The sequence below is a fragment of the Antedon mediterranea genome, chromosome 10 (genome assembly GCF_964355755.1).
Source record: "Antedon mediterranea chromosome 10, ecAntMedi1.1, whole genome shotgun sequence".
Taxonomy (NCBI): Eukaryota; Metazoa; Echinodermata; class Crinoidea; order Comatulida; family Antedonidae; genus Antedon; species Antedon mediterranea.
Window position 1 is genome coordinate 21,136,250 of NC_092679.1, and position 16,404 is coordinate 21,152,653.

The window sequence follows — 16,404 nt, forward strand, 5'->3', positions numbered from 1 at the left end:
AATTGACCGTAACATATAAACATACTTTAACAACCCATTAAACATATGTTTAAATGTCGTGGTTGTACACTGAAATAAGTCGAGAAAGCAGAGGTTACAAGACTGTTATATTTTCTTCAATTATATGCATACTTTTCGTTAGTAATGGTATTCATTTGATCTTTCAACGGTTTAGTTTGATTTGTACGAACCACGGTTTTGTTCAAAGCAAGAATGGATATTATACTGCAAGAGTGTGGCGTTTGACCTAAATTACAGTAAGGTTCTCCTTTGGTTTATTTTGCCAGATGCAAAGCTAACACGAAAATATTGATTAGCACTTTTCCGAAGAAAGTTACCGCTTTTTTACTAACAATAATTTTAATCAATGGAAATCGGCTGTTTGTTTGATTGTGTTGAGTAGAATTATTGACAACCTGTATTTTAGTCTGCCGTGATTTTAGCATGATTCGGTATACAATTCCTTTCATGTGTTGTCTGGCGATGTGTATACTGTACTGTATGAGAATGAACTTAAATATCGCCATGACGGTGATGGTGCAAGAGCCGCCGGAGGACGCCGAAACGTGTATTGAGGAGTTGAGACCGGACGGAGAAAACAAATGTAACAACATTACAACAGATGTATGTAGGCATATTATAGTTATTGTTAACACTTGAAATGACATGCATGTATATCAATGGCTAGCCTGAGTTCCAGACGGAGTTCTGACTTAATATTAGTAAAAAGATAAATATTTTAACACCGTATGGCGTTCACATGACAAACAGCGAAAAGCGTCGAAATAACTTCTAACAAGTCTTTTATCAGTGGCGTATATTGTCGTAAAACAAAAATGTACGCATATTTTTAACGATACAAATTAATGATTATAATAGGGTAAAGCTACAGGAACATTCGTTTCACGTTATGTTGATTGGGTTGGGGACGAAGCAGCGCTAAAATCGTTGTTTCCTTTTTAATTTCTCAAACAACAAATTGCAGCTCTTTAAATATTTTTGTTAGCGTCCTATATTTTTACCGAATAGTTGCTTAAACGCTGTCAATATAGTTGCTATAATTATGTCAACACTACACGAACCTATGAGTTGTCTTAACTTATTCCGAATTTATATTAACGTATATGAGGCGTATTTGACGTTGTGTTCTGAACGACTGTACTGAAGAAGTTTTTATAGATCTTTCGTTTTTGGTAAATGTGTTGTAGGCCCATTATGTAAATTGGATTTTGTCGATTTATTTTACAAGGTATGGTTATTTTCTCATAGACAGAAGCATTTGACTGGAACACTACAACACAACAGCTTATCCTTGGATCGTTCTACATTGGTTACACCATCATGCCGATTCCCGGGGGTTGGTTGGCAGGACAAATTGGCGGAAAACGCGTTATTGCGATTGCAGTTGTCTGGTCTTCTCTCCTGACTTCGTTGATTCCAACGGTAGCGGATATCAGTGTTAATCTACTGATTGCGCTGAGAATTCTCGACGGATTAGGACAGGTTAGTTTTAACGTTTGACAAGGGTTATGAAATTGGTTAAGCTTGGTTGCCACAACGTAAGGTAATCTACGCAACGTAAAGTAAAGTGATTGGTCAATTCACTTGCGTTGCGTTACGTCCTTGTGTTGCGTCGCTAGTGGTAACCACGCTTTAAAGCGTGGTTCCTACTAGAACGCAGCGACGTATCGACGCAAAGTTCTGTATTGCGTAATCACAAGTGGGAACCGACGACGCAACAGTGCTGCAAACATCGCAGATTTGATTTCACGCAGGCCGGGGGTGGGCGGTGGACACAATCATTAAGCGTGGTTCCCACTAGCGACGCAACACAAGGACGTCACGCAACGCAAGTGAATTGACCAATCATAAGCGATTTGTTTCTTTTCAATTTCAATTTTTTTCGTTTCTGTTGTATTTATATGGTGTTGATTTTTGTTTGTTTTGTAATACAGTATCACGAACTTGTGTAAAAACAATCAATATTGATTGAACGAGTTGTACTGCACATCAGTCTCGTGTCTAAATAAAGTTTATATATATATATGGGTTATTCGCTTGTGATTGCTAACTGTCTATAACTTCGCTTGTCATTGGTTAAAACGCTTGCGTTGCGTTTATGTCCTTGCGTTACGTTCTAGTGGGAACCAAGCTTCAGAAGGGCATATTCTTACGTTGCGTAGATTGCGGTACATAGCGTTGCTAGTGGGAACCAAGCTTAACAGTTTCAGTACAGTAGCTGAAACTTCGTTCTTCCATATAAGAAATCAAAATAAATTAATTTTAACTTGCAGGGAATAGCGGTACCGGGAGCCTACGTTCTCATTTCGAAATGGGCGATTCCGAACGAACGAAGTACAATGGTGTCAATTACATTATCTGGTAAGCCTAATAAAAGAGTAGTGAATAGTAGTACAAACTTTAAAATAGTAAAGTGGGTCACATAATTACTGTCGGTATTCTTGGACTAGATTGTGTTTTCTTTTTTAGGAATGTGTATGGGTTTAATTATATCAAGCTATTCGTCTGCGTGGATGTGTTCTTCGAATATTTTTGGCGGATGGCACTTTTCTTTTTATTCTTACGGTAAGCTGATGGACATCTTCACAATCCATTCTGAAAAATTAAACAATGATGTATAATAACATTCATGTGATATGTAAAAATGAATATTTAAAACAATAGGGCCTAATAGTCCAATAATTAGGCCTAAATTACAAAACGTTTTCAGTAACATCGGTGCGTCGAGATATGAATACTTTAAGAGATTAATGTGTTATGAAATTTCATTTCGAAATGAATATATTTTAGTAATAAAAGAACAAGGCCATATACATGGCTGCAGTCGCGTGCTCAAATTTGAGTTAGTGTTTACCGACCATCTGACCAACCGACCGACATAGTGAGCTAGAGTCGCGTTGCACGCGGCTAAAAGAGACATCGGTGCGCCGGGCCGTGATTTGTTTCTGTATTCGACGTCTTGTTTCTTGTTTACTTGTTTCCCGTACACTTTCGTCTACGGGATCGAGGCGAAGCACTCAGTGCTTAAAAGCCCCTCTTAGCAATAAAATCATATTCTATATAGGGTGAAAACTTCAGCGGGTGGTTAGACCATGCGACGTTAAGTTTTGCTTTGAACAAGTTCACCGTAGCACATGAAACTACATCCGTAGGCAGAGCATTCCATAAGAGAATAACTCTCCTGGAGAACGTGTCCCTTCTAATATTAAGACGAGAGCTTTTAAACTTGAGTTTATATGGGTGTCCACGGGTCCGAGATTCTAGATCAAATTCAAAAAATGTGTTGATCGAAATACGATCGAAACTTTTAACAATCCTAAAAACTTGGATAATGTCCGCTCTCTGCCTTCGATATCTCATGGTAGGAAGACCAAGAATTCTCAAACGTTGTTCATAAGGAATATTATAATCAATCTTGTTGCTCTTTGCTGGACCTTCTCTATTTCATCCTGATCTCGTTTTCTAATAGGATTATTATAAACAGTGTTACAATATTCAAGCGTTGGCCTGACAATAGACTTATACAGCTTCAAAAATCCATCTTTATTCAAGAATTTAAAAGATCTATAAATCATTCCTAGTTTCTTATTAGCTCTTTCACAAATATCCGCTACATGCAAATTAAAGATTAAACTAGGATCAAAGGTAACACCTAGATCTTTCTCCTGCTTTACCTCATGTAGTAAATTACCAGCCATTGAATACAAGAAATTGGGATTATCACGACCATAAGGAAATACCTTACACTTAGTGTCATTAAAAGGCAATTGCCAAACATTAGACCAATGGGAAGCACTGTCAATGTCTCTTTGAAATAAATCCGCATCATCAATGTTATTGACCACTCTATACAACTTGGTGTCGTCTGCAAATAAACGTATACTAGATTCGACAACATCAGGTAAATCGTTAATGAAGATTGAAAATAAGATTGGGCCCACAGAAAGCAGATATCATGAACAATGCATGGGATTAATTATTGTCTATGTTAAAGCCTCCTAAATATAACCTAATTTACTACTACTACTAACTTAGTACTGTACTACATAAACCATCCAGGGTCCATTCACAACCAGAAGTCTACCTTAAGCCACACAGCTCTTACTTGCAGAAAACGTTGACACAATATATTTTCCCATTTCCCTCTACATTACAATGTCCTAATTATGCATGAGTTTAGTTGAGAGAGATTGTTTTGATGGTTAGGTTATGCAAAAAGTATAGAATTTATTTTATTCCTTATGACCTGTTTACACACAACGCGGAGCGGACGACCACTCAGGATAGATACATAATAATTCGACGTGGGACCAGCTACGCGGTTTTCCGCTTACCGTTACCGCTCGTCTGCGTAAATTGACAATATTAATACATATCATGATTTCTGCTTGAGATGTAGTGTAATCGAAAATTCGCGGCCGGCCATAAACGATGTAAAATACTGAGTATGTTTTTATTGTTGAACTAGACGTTACTGGCTAGTTGTTTTTTATATTAAATTATTTATATATAATTTCTTTATCATAGGCATTGCTGGAGCTGCTTGGACACTTTTATGGATAACACTGATCTACGAGTCTCCCAGTGTGCATCCTTTCATGTCGATCAAAGAAAGAGAACACATTAATTTGGCTTTGAACCAAACTGAACAGAAAAGGGTAATCGCTTAATAATTGTAATAAAATTATTTGTATATAACCATTTCAATCGATGTTTCCAAAACTGAATTATTAACTACTATACTATACAGCAACATTGTGGTCCTGTCTTAAATAAAAAATAGTTTTGTGAAAAGAAATGAGATCGATATTTTGATTTAAATAAGGCAATTATTGTTGGACAATAATATTTAATTTCAGTTGGTAGGTTATTCCATATTTTAGCGCCTGCAACGTTGAACGACGAGTTCTAAGTTTGTTTCTGTTTCAGTTCAGTGTTCCATGGATAGAAATATTTTGTTCTTCGCCAGTCCTGGCACTCACACTTTGTATGGTGACGTTTGAATTCGGATGCTATACACTTCTTTCCGACATGCCGTTGTTTTTCAGTCATGTTCTTGGGTACAGCTTGGAAACGGTAGGTTTCTAAAACGGTACTGTTTCTCCGTGATACAGCATTACATATTGTGTTAATTCTGTATCGAGATTATTTGTAAAGTTACGTTAAATACATGTGGAATGTTCGTATGTACTGTAATACTGTACTATAGTACATTAAGGCACCTATAGCAGTAAAATACAATCTTTTCCCAGATCATGGGAATATTTGGTAATAACGTATTACCAACTATTCCGATCTTATCTTATTTGTATCATGTAGGCCTAAGGTTTTATGGCAGAAAATTAAATGTCAATTAGTCGTAAATGTAAACATTATGGATGAAAACTAAGCCTGTTTTAAAGCACCTTTAGACTGATCCTATCATTGACCCATCACTACCAGATTTGAGCACATCACACTTTTTTTGCCAAACTAGTTTGATAGTGTAAACAGAGCTTAAATGGGGAATACAAATGTTGACGAATTAATACTTTTATTTCGATAATTTCCCTTTTTCAAGGCTGGCCTTCTGACATTGGTAGCAAACATAATCCAGTTCGGCATCAAATTCACATGTGGATTCATAGCCGATGTTATTATTAACCGTTCATATCTCAGCGTGCGGAGTACCAGAAAGATGTTTGTGGCGATAAGTGAGTTCAAATGATTTAAAGGGCTTAACATTGAAGTAGTATCTAAGCTTTTAGGTAAATACAACGTCATATGTGACAGGTCTTATGATACAGGTTGTGATATCCATGTGACGTTGTAACACGGACTTACTGGAAAAATTGCACAACTTTGTTAAACTCTCCTCCAAGTCTATTCACTCTTCCTGTTAACATTAGTTTTAACAGATATTTCGAGCGTACTTGTGTGTATATGAAGACCCGCTAGGCCTTTATATTTTGTACAAATAATTAAAGTATTTTGAAATAAAAATTAAGCAGTGATCAAATATTACCTAAAAAACATCAATTTTAAAGAATTAATTTTAAACCTCTCCTGTAAACCGGGCTGTATCGTTTGAAGTTGCCACCAACCAGGTAGACGTCACAAAACCAGTCTTCCGGAGTAATTCGCCAAAAACTTGAAAATCGCGACTTCAAGCTATATAGACATTGCTAAGACAACATTATGGAAGTACCTTAATATAAATAATGACGGATCAGAAAAGTTTATTTCATGTGTTATATATATATATCGATACAAAAAAGTAAATTCAATAATTAATTTGTATGTTTTTTTCAACAGCTCTCGGCGTATCATCATTTTTTCTAATTCTATTGAATTATTTCGATAACAATCACGTGACAGTTACCGTTGTTCTAGTGACGATTGTGTATTCCATATATGGATTTGACGTCGCTGGAATATTTTCTAATCCTATGGATCTCTCACCACCATTTGCTGGGATCATTTCTGGACTGATGTTGACAGCATCCAGTATTACTGGTTTTATCGGGCCATTAGTTCTTGGCACTATTATTAACGGCGAGGTAAATCTTCCTTATAACGACCTCAACTATGGCACGCCAGGCTGTTGACAGCTTGGCGTTCCATACTAAACAGAACCGTCAATGTCTGTAATCCAACTTCAACCGCCCTGGGCGTCTGCTTAGAAAGTATATAGGCTTATTACGTTCTGTAGATACTTATACAAATATAACATATTCAGTATTTAGCGACGATAACAACTTGTCCGTCAATTACGGGTGACGGTTTAAACTCCTTAGAAATGTAATAGTTTGATCCAGTAATCACTTGTAAATGCCAATTTACACAGCGGTAACGGTAATAAAAATATAGAATCTATGTTATTCTTTATGACCATTAACACACAACGCTCAGGATAGATACAGGTTCTACGTGGGACAAGCTACGCGGTTTTCCGCTTACCGTTACCGCTCGTCTGTGTATATTGGCCTAGCTGTATGTCGTCAGCGGTATGAGAATTGTGTCATATGAAGGCTATTTTAAGCACATTATCCATTTAATACTGAATTAATTTAATACGGTATAAGTTAAATTAACAAAATTATTTTATTACAGAACACGCTTCAGAAATGGAACGTATTTTTTGCAGTCGTTGCTGGTATTCATATATTTGGACTTTTGGTTTTTCTAGCGTTCGCACAAGGCGAAGAGCAAGAATGGTCGAAAAACGCTAAAGTATATGAAGGCGAAAGCTTAGCTTTAATTCGACGTTCAGAAAAAAATCAGAACCGACATGTAACAGAGTAGTCAATATACCATTTATAAAGAAGGTTTTAAAATATATATTGAGACCTGTTGGAAAAGGGTATAGGAAGGTCTAAGAAAGACTAAGAAAGTCCTAGAAGGTTTGTTCATCTTTTAAAACTGTGAAAGGGGAGGGGCGGTGCCGACTCGCCCTCGATGAATTCGCGTCTTTGACTGTGGCGTAAATAGGTGGCTATACATTCTGTTTGTAGCCTAAGCCTATTTATTTTTATTATTTGTCATAGTTTTCGTTGATGAGATTACGTAGTGCATGCGTCCGTATAGACAGACCCCTTTTTATGTCAGTATTAGTTTGATCTGTTTCCCGTTTAGCTCAACGTAACAAACGTATCAATGTCTATAAATGCAAATTATATAATTTAACCCAATTATAAACTTTTGAATTAGTGTATACAAAACAAGATAAAAAAAAATCTGCTCATAGCTGCAAAAGTATTGCAATTAGCATCGAAAGAGTCAACTAAAGTCAGTTAACTAGATTAAAGTACTAGATTAAAGTCAGTTAACTAGATTAAAGTCAGTTAACTAGACTATCAAACTTGATGCGAACAAATGTTATTACTATTATTTGGTCAAACTAGTTAGTAGACAGAGCTTAGAGTCAGATCGAAAAAAAAAACATATATAAATCTACAAATATATACGTGTAAAATATAATTATATTATATATAATAAAATATTAAGAAGGTATTTTTTACATTGTTTTGACATTTTAAAAGCGGATTTACTTGCACTTAAACAGATTATTACATTTTAACGTATAAGTGGACTAAGGGCGTCGATTTTGCATCATCATCATGTTTAAGGTAGGCATTGAATCCGTTTTATCATAAAGTGTTTATATAAGGAGACACTATACATACAAACGTGTTTAAGATAGGCACATCTATACTTGCCCCAAGTCTGTATTTAATTTGTCAATTTTATGTTTGTTCACCAGATCAAGATTATACGTATAAAACGCCATATGTGCCAACATATTCATCTTTTCACTAATTTGAAACGCCGTCGAGAACCAAGACAAGGCACTGCATACCGCTTGGTTATCATAAGATGTTTAAGGTAGGTACTATAGGTCTATTATTGTTTATCATAAAAAGGTAGCACTGTTATACCATTGTTCAGGCATATCGTTATACAAGTGTTTAATGTATAAGGCGTCCATATGAGGATCACATGCCTTACTGTAGTAATAAAGTAGCCTAGTAGTTTTTTCACTAATTCCTCCATGAGGGGTTGTACACATTTTTGTACTTACATTTGCAAGTCTTCCGCTTCAAACTAAACTAATTCCTGTCATTTGATTGGACGATTGTGATTCACTTGGCGTATATTATGACGTACTATTTAAAGATCGTGGAATAGTACTTGTTTTCGTGTAAGGAAATCTTGTTTTCGACCGAAAAAAGAAAAATCTGCGTGAATTCCAGTAGCAGCATCTGTTGCTCATCGTCTGTAGTCGAACGGAAGCAACGGCATGCACGACGCGATCTCAAGATACAAGATAACTTTATTGTCAAATAATTCAACAAAGATTTGAAATCTTGATATAAAAATAGAATAAAATCAGTAAAATGTTAAAATATCAGAACACAAAGTACAATACACAGTACAGTAAAAATATACAGATAAAAATGCAAATACAGGATTTATAAAATACAAAAATGCGATTAGGTATTCCCAGATGTTCGAAAATACAATTATTTCACAACAAGATCAGAACAATGAAAGGCAATTTAAAAAAAACCCATACTTGTGGGAGACATGCCAAAAAAAATAAACCAAAAAATCAAAAACCCAAAAATATCAAATGCATAGCACAGGTAAACAGTCATCTTCTGGTAAACACATTGAAGTTTACAATAGATAAATAAATTAATATTTGGATGTTAGATGTTATATAAAATAGAATTTTATCTTTCACCGAGTGAAATTATTACCATCCATCGTACTCATAAACATTCATAATGTGTATACTAACCCAACTATAAACACAACATCGGATATTTTGATCTCCCCGAGGTTTAAAAAAAAATTCCGTAAAACCCCTAATATGGCAATCCAGGGAAGGAATCGGTTTTTGGTTTAAAATTATTTATTTTAATTTCATGCAATGCGATTTTGTATCCAATTCTCAGTGATGTATTTCCACATACTACATAAAGGTATGCCCAGTATCACTATAGGAATATTTGGTAATACAGCATCTAATTTGTATCACATGTGTGCGGTATCATGTAAGTTTAGGTTAAGGATTATGGTATGGTATATTACTATGAGATACATGTGGAACCATGCGATGTTGCAGATGTTGTAATAAAAAAATTGTCCTATATACTGGAGAAATCTAGATACAGTACCAAGAATCGGCTGGATGATTTTGTGTTAAGAGTAAACCAGTCAGATTTAGAAGCAGGCAAACGTTTTACAAAGTGCCGCACTTTGCGGCGGTCGGAAAGTCTCTCCGTGCCAAACTCCTCCACCAAGGCATTATAAGTCAGCCTATTACAAGAAAACTTATTGTTTATTTTCCTTCAAATCAGACAGAGACAATATTAAATTTATAATAATTACTCTTTTATTGAACCATTCTGTTTTGATGTGCGAATTAAGGCTATCGTTTCGTCTTCATGTACTTTACTAGCGTTTTTCGACCACTCTTGCTCTTCGCCTTGTGCGAACGCTAGATAAACCAAAAGTCCGAATATTTGAATACCAGCAACTACTGCAAAAAATACGTTCCATTTCTGAAGCGTGTTCTGTAACAAAATAATTAGGCTAATTTAAATTTGAATGGTGAGCAATAAAGCGATGGATATGGCCTACTATTAAGATTATATAATAATAGTAATTATAATAACATTTCAATGACGAGTTGTTATCACTCAAAATCATGACCAGTAACAAAACTAAAACATAGGCATATTGACATAATTTATTTAAAAACAATATAGGCCTAATGTATTGTTTGAAGGTATAGGCCTAAATGATGCAATATCCCTGGCGTAGTTTGTTCATAAACATTTACCTCATCGTTAATAATTGTGCCAAGAACTAATGGCCCGATAAAACCAGTAATACCGGATGCTGTCAACATTAATCCAGAAATGACCCCAGAAAATGGTGGTGAGAGATCCATAGGATTCGAAAATATTCCAGCAGCGTCAAATCCATATATGGAATACACAATCGTGACTAGAACAACGGTAACTGTCACGTGATTGTTATCGAAATAATTCAATAGAATTAGAAAAAATGATGATACGCCGAGATCTGTTGAAAAAACATACACATTGATTATTCAAGTTACCTTTTGAAAGAGTTATGATTGCTTGTTACGTAAATATTTTGAGTAGCCTAAGTTTTCTACACACTCGATACAATTCTTAGTGAGTAGTAAAAACTCACTGCAGGAAAACAAGAATAAAATAGACCACTGTAATTTAGAGGAGAATGTAAACGAAATGTGCAATGTGTCACAAGCAGCACACAAATCGGACATTTTGTATCATTAATGAAAATGTGACATTGTCACTTTAACAGTGTGTTGGACGTTTCGAGGTTCGAATTCAACTCCCATCGCATTGCTTGTATCCTTTAGGCAAGATACTTTACTTACGTTTGCCTCTCTCCACCCAGGTGACGTGTATAAATGGGAACCCGGTTAGATCAAGACACAACTTTGCGCTGATTACCAGCTGCATTATGGGAGTATGTTTCCATACGTGTTTGATCAGGAAAAAATTACTGGGGTGATAATGTTCAGCGCTTAGAGGTTTCACAACATTAGGCGCTATATAAATTCAGGATATTATTATTAACAATATTCTAGCATACAGTGTTAACATATACTGCAATTTGGAAGAGAGAGTAGACTCACTTATCGCCACAAACATCTTTCTTGTACTTAGTACGCTGAGATATGAACGGTTAACAATACCATCGGCTATGAATCCACATGTGAATTGGATGCCAAATTGGAGTAGATTCGCTATGAGTGTCAGAAAGCCAGTCTAAAAAATAATGTTCAGTTATTGTTGATTTTAGGAAGCGTAACTAAAACAACATTATAAAGATGCCTATTTTTATTAATTCTATACAGGTCAACAAAATATCTTCTGCCTTTGGTATTCATAAACCTTCCAGACCAACTGTCCATCCCCTATCCACTCAGGACACGTTTACACATAAATAGTTCACTCGTGGTAGGCATACTCCACAGTTTTCGAAACCTACCGTTTGCAAGCTGTACCCAAGAACATGAGTGAATAACAACGGCATGTCGGAAAGAATTGTATACAATCCAAACTCAAAAGTCACTACACAAAAAATCAGTGCCAGAACTGGTGGGGAACACAATATTTCTATCCATGGAACATCCTGCAAAACAAAGATTAACAGAATATAATGCTGTTCTGTAGAACATGACAGCGATTGTCACTGTGGTTTTGGACACATCGATCGGATATGTAAACATATACAAATTATTAAGTGATTAGGCCTACCCTTTTCTGTTCAGTTTGATTCAACGCCAAATTAATGTCTTCTCTTTCTTTGATCGAAATGAACGGATGCACACTTGGAGACTCATAGATTAGTGTTAACCATAAAAGTGTCCAAACAGCTCCAATAATACCTATTAAATATAAAATAATAAAGCATAGGTAAATAATAGAGTACTAACGAGTTTGCCCGTATACAACCGATAGTAAATTTGTATTTTAACCAATTTCAAATCGTTGGTAGTGCAGTGACCTCATTTCCCCATAATGTTAAGATAGCTTTATTAGGCATGTCATGTGCCTAAATATGGTGGTGATATGCCGAAATATGGTAGAGAAGTGTTATTAAATTTGTGGTTTGGAAAATTGTCTTCATATAGCTTACCATAGGAATAAAAAGAAAAGTGCCATCCGCTAAATATATCCGAAGAACACATCCACGCAGACAAATAGCTTGATATAATTAAACCAATACACATTCCTAATAATAATAATAATTTAAAAAAAACACATGATCAAGCCTGTTTATAACTATAGAGTAATACTACCGTCTTACCATAACCGAGAATGTTGACAGTAAGACGTGCCGTGTCGGGCCTCGTCTACAACGCTGTCCGAGTTGGCCATAAGAAAATCCAATGATGGAAGGAACCACAGTGTGAAACATTTCACTAATATGGCGTAAAGGGTCTTTCACACAGTTTCATTTTTACGCGGCTACGCGCATATTTCATCGCATAGCTGCGTGGGGTGTCGTGAAAATGGTCTTTCACGCCTGTTCCGGCACGGTTCCGATCCGTTTCGTTTTCACATCAAGCGGCCGCGTGGAGCGTCGTGGACCACTGGAACGGAACCGTGCCGGAACATGTTGTGTGAAAGACCCAATTTAGACTGTTGTGGCTTCCGCAAGTGGTAAGGTAATCTACGGATTCAGAAATCTGGATTATACGTAGGCCTACCAGATAATGTAATTGACACCATTGTACTTCTTTCATTCGGCATCGCCCATTTGGAAATGAGAACGTATGCTCCCGGTATCGCTATTCCCTGCAAATGTAAAGTTTAATATTTTGGTATATCTGTTATAAAACGACATATTTGATATAAAACAACTGTATAGTTATGTATAGTACAGGGAAATTTTCGAAAAATCGCCAATTTTCGACTTTTTTATTGTGTTTACATAGACAAAGGCTTTTGAAGAGGTGCTCTACAATTTATAATTAGATAATGTTTCTATGCGAGTACTAGTACGGTAGTATGTTTCTTGCAACCAATTCCAAACTTATCAAAAGTGTTGTTTCAGTTCGAAACTAACCTGTCCCAAACCATCAAGAATTCTCAGCGCAATCAGTAGATTCACACTGATAGCCGCTACCATTGGAATCAACGAAGTCAGGAGAGAAGACCATACAACTGCAATCGCAATAACGCGTTTGCCGCCAATAACTTGTCCTGCCAACCAACCCCCGGGAATCGGCATGATGGTGTAACCAATGTAGAACGATCCAAGGATAATTTGTTGCGTTTTAGTGTTCCAGTCAAATGTCTACGAGGATGAAAAAACCCATGTGTGAAATAGATTTGACAAAATTCAATCGACATAAATAGAAACACACTAAAACAATGAACGTAGGCATCAGTAAAGTAATTACAGCATCATGTCCATATATGGGCACATCACATACAGTTTGATTGTGTAGTTACTTTGCCCTTTGACATTCATTTGAATCTCAATGTAAATACTTTTTTAATTATTAATTAATATTTGTGATGTGTTGATGTTATGTTAACTAATTGTTATAAATGCTGTTTTGTTAATTTCGAGCAAGAACAGTTAAGTCTGATATAATATTTGCTGTTGCTTGCTTCTGGCAAGAATAGTGGTTGATAAACATGTCGAATAAATAGTATTATATAACACATAAATTCATTCCTGTCATTTGATTGGACGAATGTGGGTCACATGGCGTGCAATAGTACGCACTATTCAACGATCGTTAAATAGTACTTTTTGAAACATTTTTGTGTACGAAAAAAAAATGTTTCGCGGATGAAAAAAAATCTAGTATACAAATTACCCTAAATTTTAGATATGCATACTGTAATATGGCTCTGTACTGTGAAATACAACAGCGCCACCTGTCGTCTGGTCTCAGTAAACACCCCCGCGGGCAGCAGATTTTTGTGTACGATTTGGACATATATAATATGTACTAATTTCATTCAAAAAGGCATTTAAATTAGCTTTAGATCGTCATTTTGCTTAATTAAGGGGATATCCCTACAAGACTGTGGAATTGTTGGAAAAACCATAATTAGCCTAGATAAGTTTGAGTTTAAGTTTGCCTTTCAGCCAAGCTAGGCTATAAGTACTATACTAGGTCTAGCCTAGGCCATGCTACTCATTCATTCATTCATCTTTATTTCGGAAAAAAAAAATTCTCCATAGTTCAGTAACAAATTAGTGTACATTATTGCAAATATAACAAATATATATCTTTGCCTCTTGTGTTTATATATATATATATGTATTCAGGTTGAAATTATCAGACCGTTAGGATAGAGTGCTCAATACCAAGGTAGAGCATAAATAAATAAAATAACAATAAACCAAGTTTTCTGCTGTTATTTTATTTATATATATATGTAGATATATATATATATATATATATAAAACCTACGCTACATAGTGACGTGGTTAGAACAATAGATTCATCCATCTACTATGTAGATTGGATGAAGGAAAAGCAAATTCATGAATACATTTTATGACAATATTGTCTGACCTCCCTAACCTGCACAACATGCCAAACACCACCTTACGTTGTAGTTCGTAGAACGAGCCGATGTGGTTTTCTACAAACATGGTGCTGGCACTGCATGACCTAGGTTTATTAAGGAGCAGGCGTAAGGCATTGTTGAAGCACCACTAAGGCGCAGGATTGGTCATAGCAATAAATAGCAAACAAATAGCTGTGTAAATGCTATACCTGATACAGCAATAATAGCAATTAATAGCAAACAAATAGCTGTGTAATTGCTATACATGATACAGCAATAATAGCAATTAATAGCAAACAAATAGCTGTGTAATTGCTATACCTTTTACAGCAATAATAGCAAATAATAGCAAACAAATAGCTGTGTAATTGCTATACCTGATACAGCAATAATAGCAAATAATAGCAAACAAATAGCTGTGTAATTGCTATACCTGATACAGCAATAATAGCAAATAATAGCAAACAAATAGCTGTGTAATTGCTATACCTGATACAGCAATAATAGCAAACTAGAACTTAAACTCGTCACTTGAGGACGAGTTTGGTTATCCGCCAGCAACAAAGCGTATCTTGCGTATTCAAGTACTTCCAAGTTATGACTTTTTCAAAAAAAGTAGGCTATTCAAAATTAAAACTGCCCTCTCAGTGTAATACCCAACTAAACCCTTTTAATAAATTGTTTTCCCGTGACGGGACTCGAACCCGGTACCTCTGATACCAAAGTCGGTTGCATTACACATCGAGCCATATGACCACCTGCTGACGAAAATCCGAAGAAAGAGTCCTCGTTCATTCGGTATGTCGTGAACCCCCTCGATGCAAGTTGATTATTACATATCAAACTTAAATCATAAATTTTACTATGATGAAATCTTCAAAAATTTTAAACGCTGATATTTTATGAAAGTACATACTTTCAAGTTTTATATATTAACATGTAAAGAAAAAAGATAAATGTTATGTTTATTGGTTTGCTCTTTGAATAAGTTTATGTTTGTTTGATGATAAATATTTCAAAAATTATATTTAATATGCAAATAATGTAGCCATCAAACACGTTTTAGCATTCAACACTATAATAAATCAGACCTATGATTCATACACTGCAAGAAATTAAAATAAAAAATGGGGGTAACCTTGCATTCTGATGAACTGTTTCATTTTTAAAAGTAGACATATTTTGGAACATTTTCACAATTTGTTGACGTTTTCGTGCGCAACCTGTCATGTTTAACGTGCTCGTAGAACGCCATTTCAAGTTGAAAAGTGAATAAAATAACGCAAAATTGTTAACCGAAGATTTAAAAACACAATTCGTGTAAAAGAAATGCTCATACCTGTTCCCTGCGCCGTGCGCGCGTAAAAATGTGCGCACCAGTGGCAATTTTTTAAACGCTTAAAATGACCTGAATCGTGCTCTAATTTAATCAGAAATTGATTTGAAGCATTTTAAAATTTCAAACGCCATTTACGCGCGCACTTTCTAATGTTACAAATTGCGATAGCGTTAAAAAAGTTAACTATTGATGTAAAGCAAACGTGGCTGAAAATGACGTTAAAAAATATTCATTTGTTTCGAAGTTATAACCAATTTAAGATTTTCAGAAAATCACGCGTAACTTACGCTACGCGGCTCTGACATCGTCAAAAAGCTTGGCTGGACAACTTCAGTAAAATGTCTATATGTTGAACAAGTTACAAAATGTTATGTTAACGCGTTACAGAGAAACAGCGTGCACAAATTAGGAGCATTTTAAAATTTCAAACGCAGTTTACGCGCAGATTTTCTAGTG

At 35.5% G+C, this 16,404-nt stretch overlaps 2 protein-coding genes across 3 annotated transcripts; one reads left to right on the plus strand and one right to left on the minus strand.

The window, feature by feature from the left end:
• Window positions 1–38: 38 nt before the first annotated feature.
• On the plus strand, window positions 39–8,189 carry LOC140060247 (sialin-like). Of its 2 annotated transcripts, XM_072106380.1 has the most exons (10): window positions 39–257; window positions 444–624; window positions 1,270–1,503; window positions 2,295–2,382; window positions 2,491–2,586; window positions 4,549–4,679; window positions 4,951–5,097; window positions 5,582–5,714; window positions 6,316–6,560; window positions 7,114–8,189. In XM_072106380.1, the coding sequence occupies exons 2-10, from the start codon at window positions 445–447 to the stop codon at window positions 7,303–7,305; spliced, it is 1,446 nt and encodes a 481-aa protein (XP_071962481.1). In that variant the 5' UTR covers window positions 39–257; window position 444; the 3' UTR covers window positions 7,306–8,189. The 2 variants fall into 2 exon arrangements, with proteins under 2 accessions (XP_071962481.1, XP_071962480.1); XM_072106379.1 differs by having other exon boundaries at window positions 39–624.
• Window positions 8,190–9,394: 1,205 nt separating this feature from the next.
• LOC140060780 (sialin-like) lies at window positions 9,395–12,843 on the minus strand. Its single transcript, XM_072107127.1, has 7 exons — window positions 12,785–12,843; window positions 12,211–12,306; window positions 11,829–11,959; window positions 11,560–11,703; window positions 11,204–11,336; window positions 10,352–10,596; window positions 9,395–10,082 (listed from the first exon to the last, which is right to left on the minus strand). The coding sequence occupies exons 1-7, from the start codon at window positions 12,825–12,827 to the stop codon at window positions 9,894–9,896; spliced, it is 981 nt and encodes a 326-aa protein (XP_071963228.1). The 5' UTR covers window positions 12,828–12,843; the 3' UTR covers window positions 9,395–9,893.
• Between the last annotated feature and the right edge of the window lie 3,561 nt (window positions 12,844–16,404).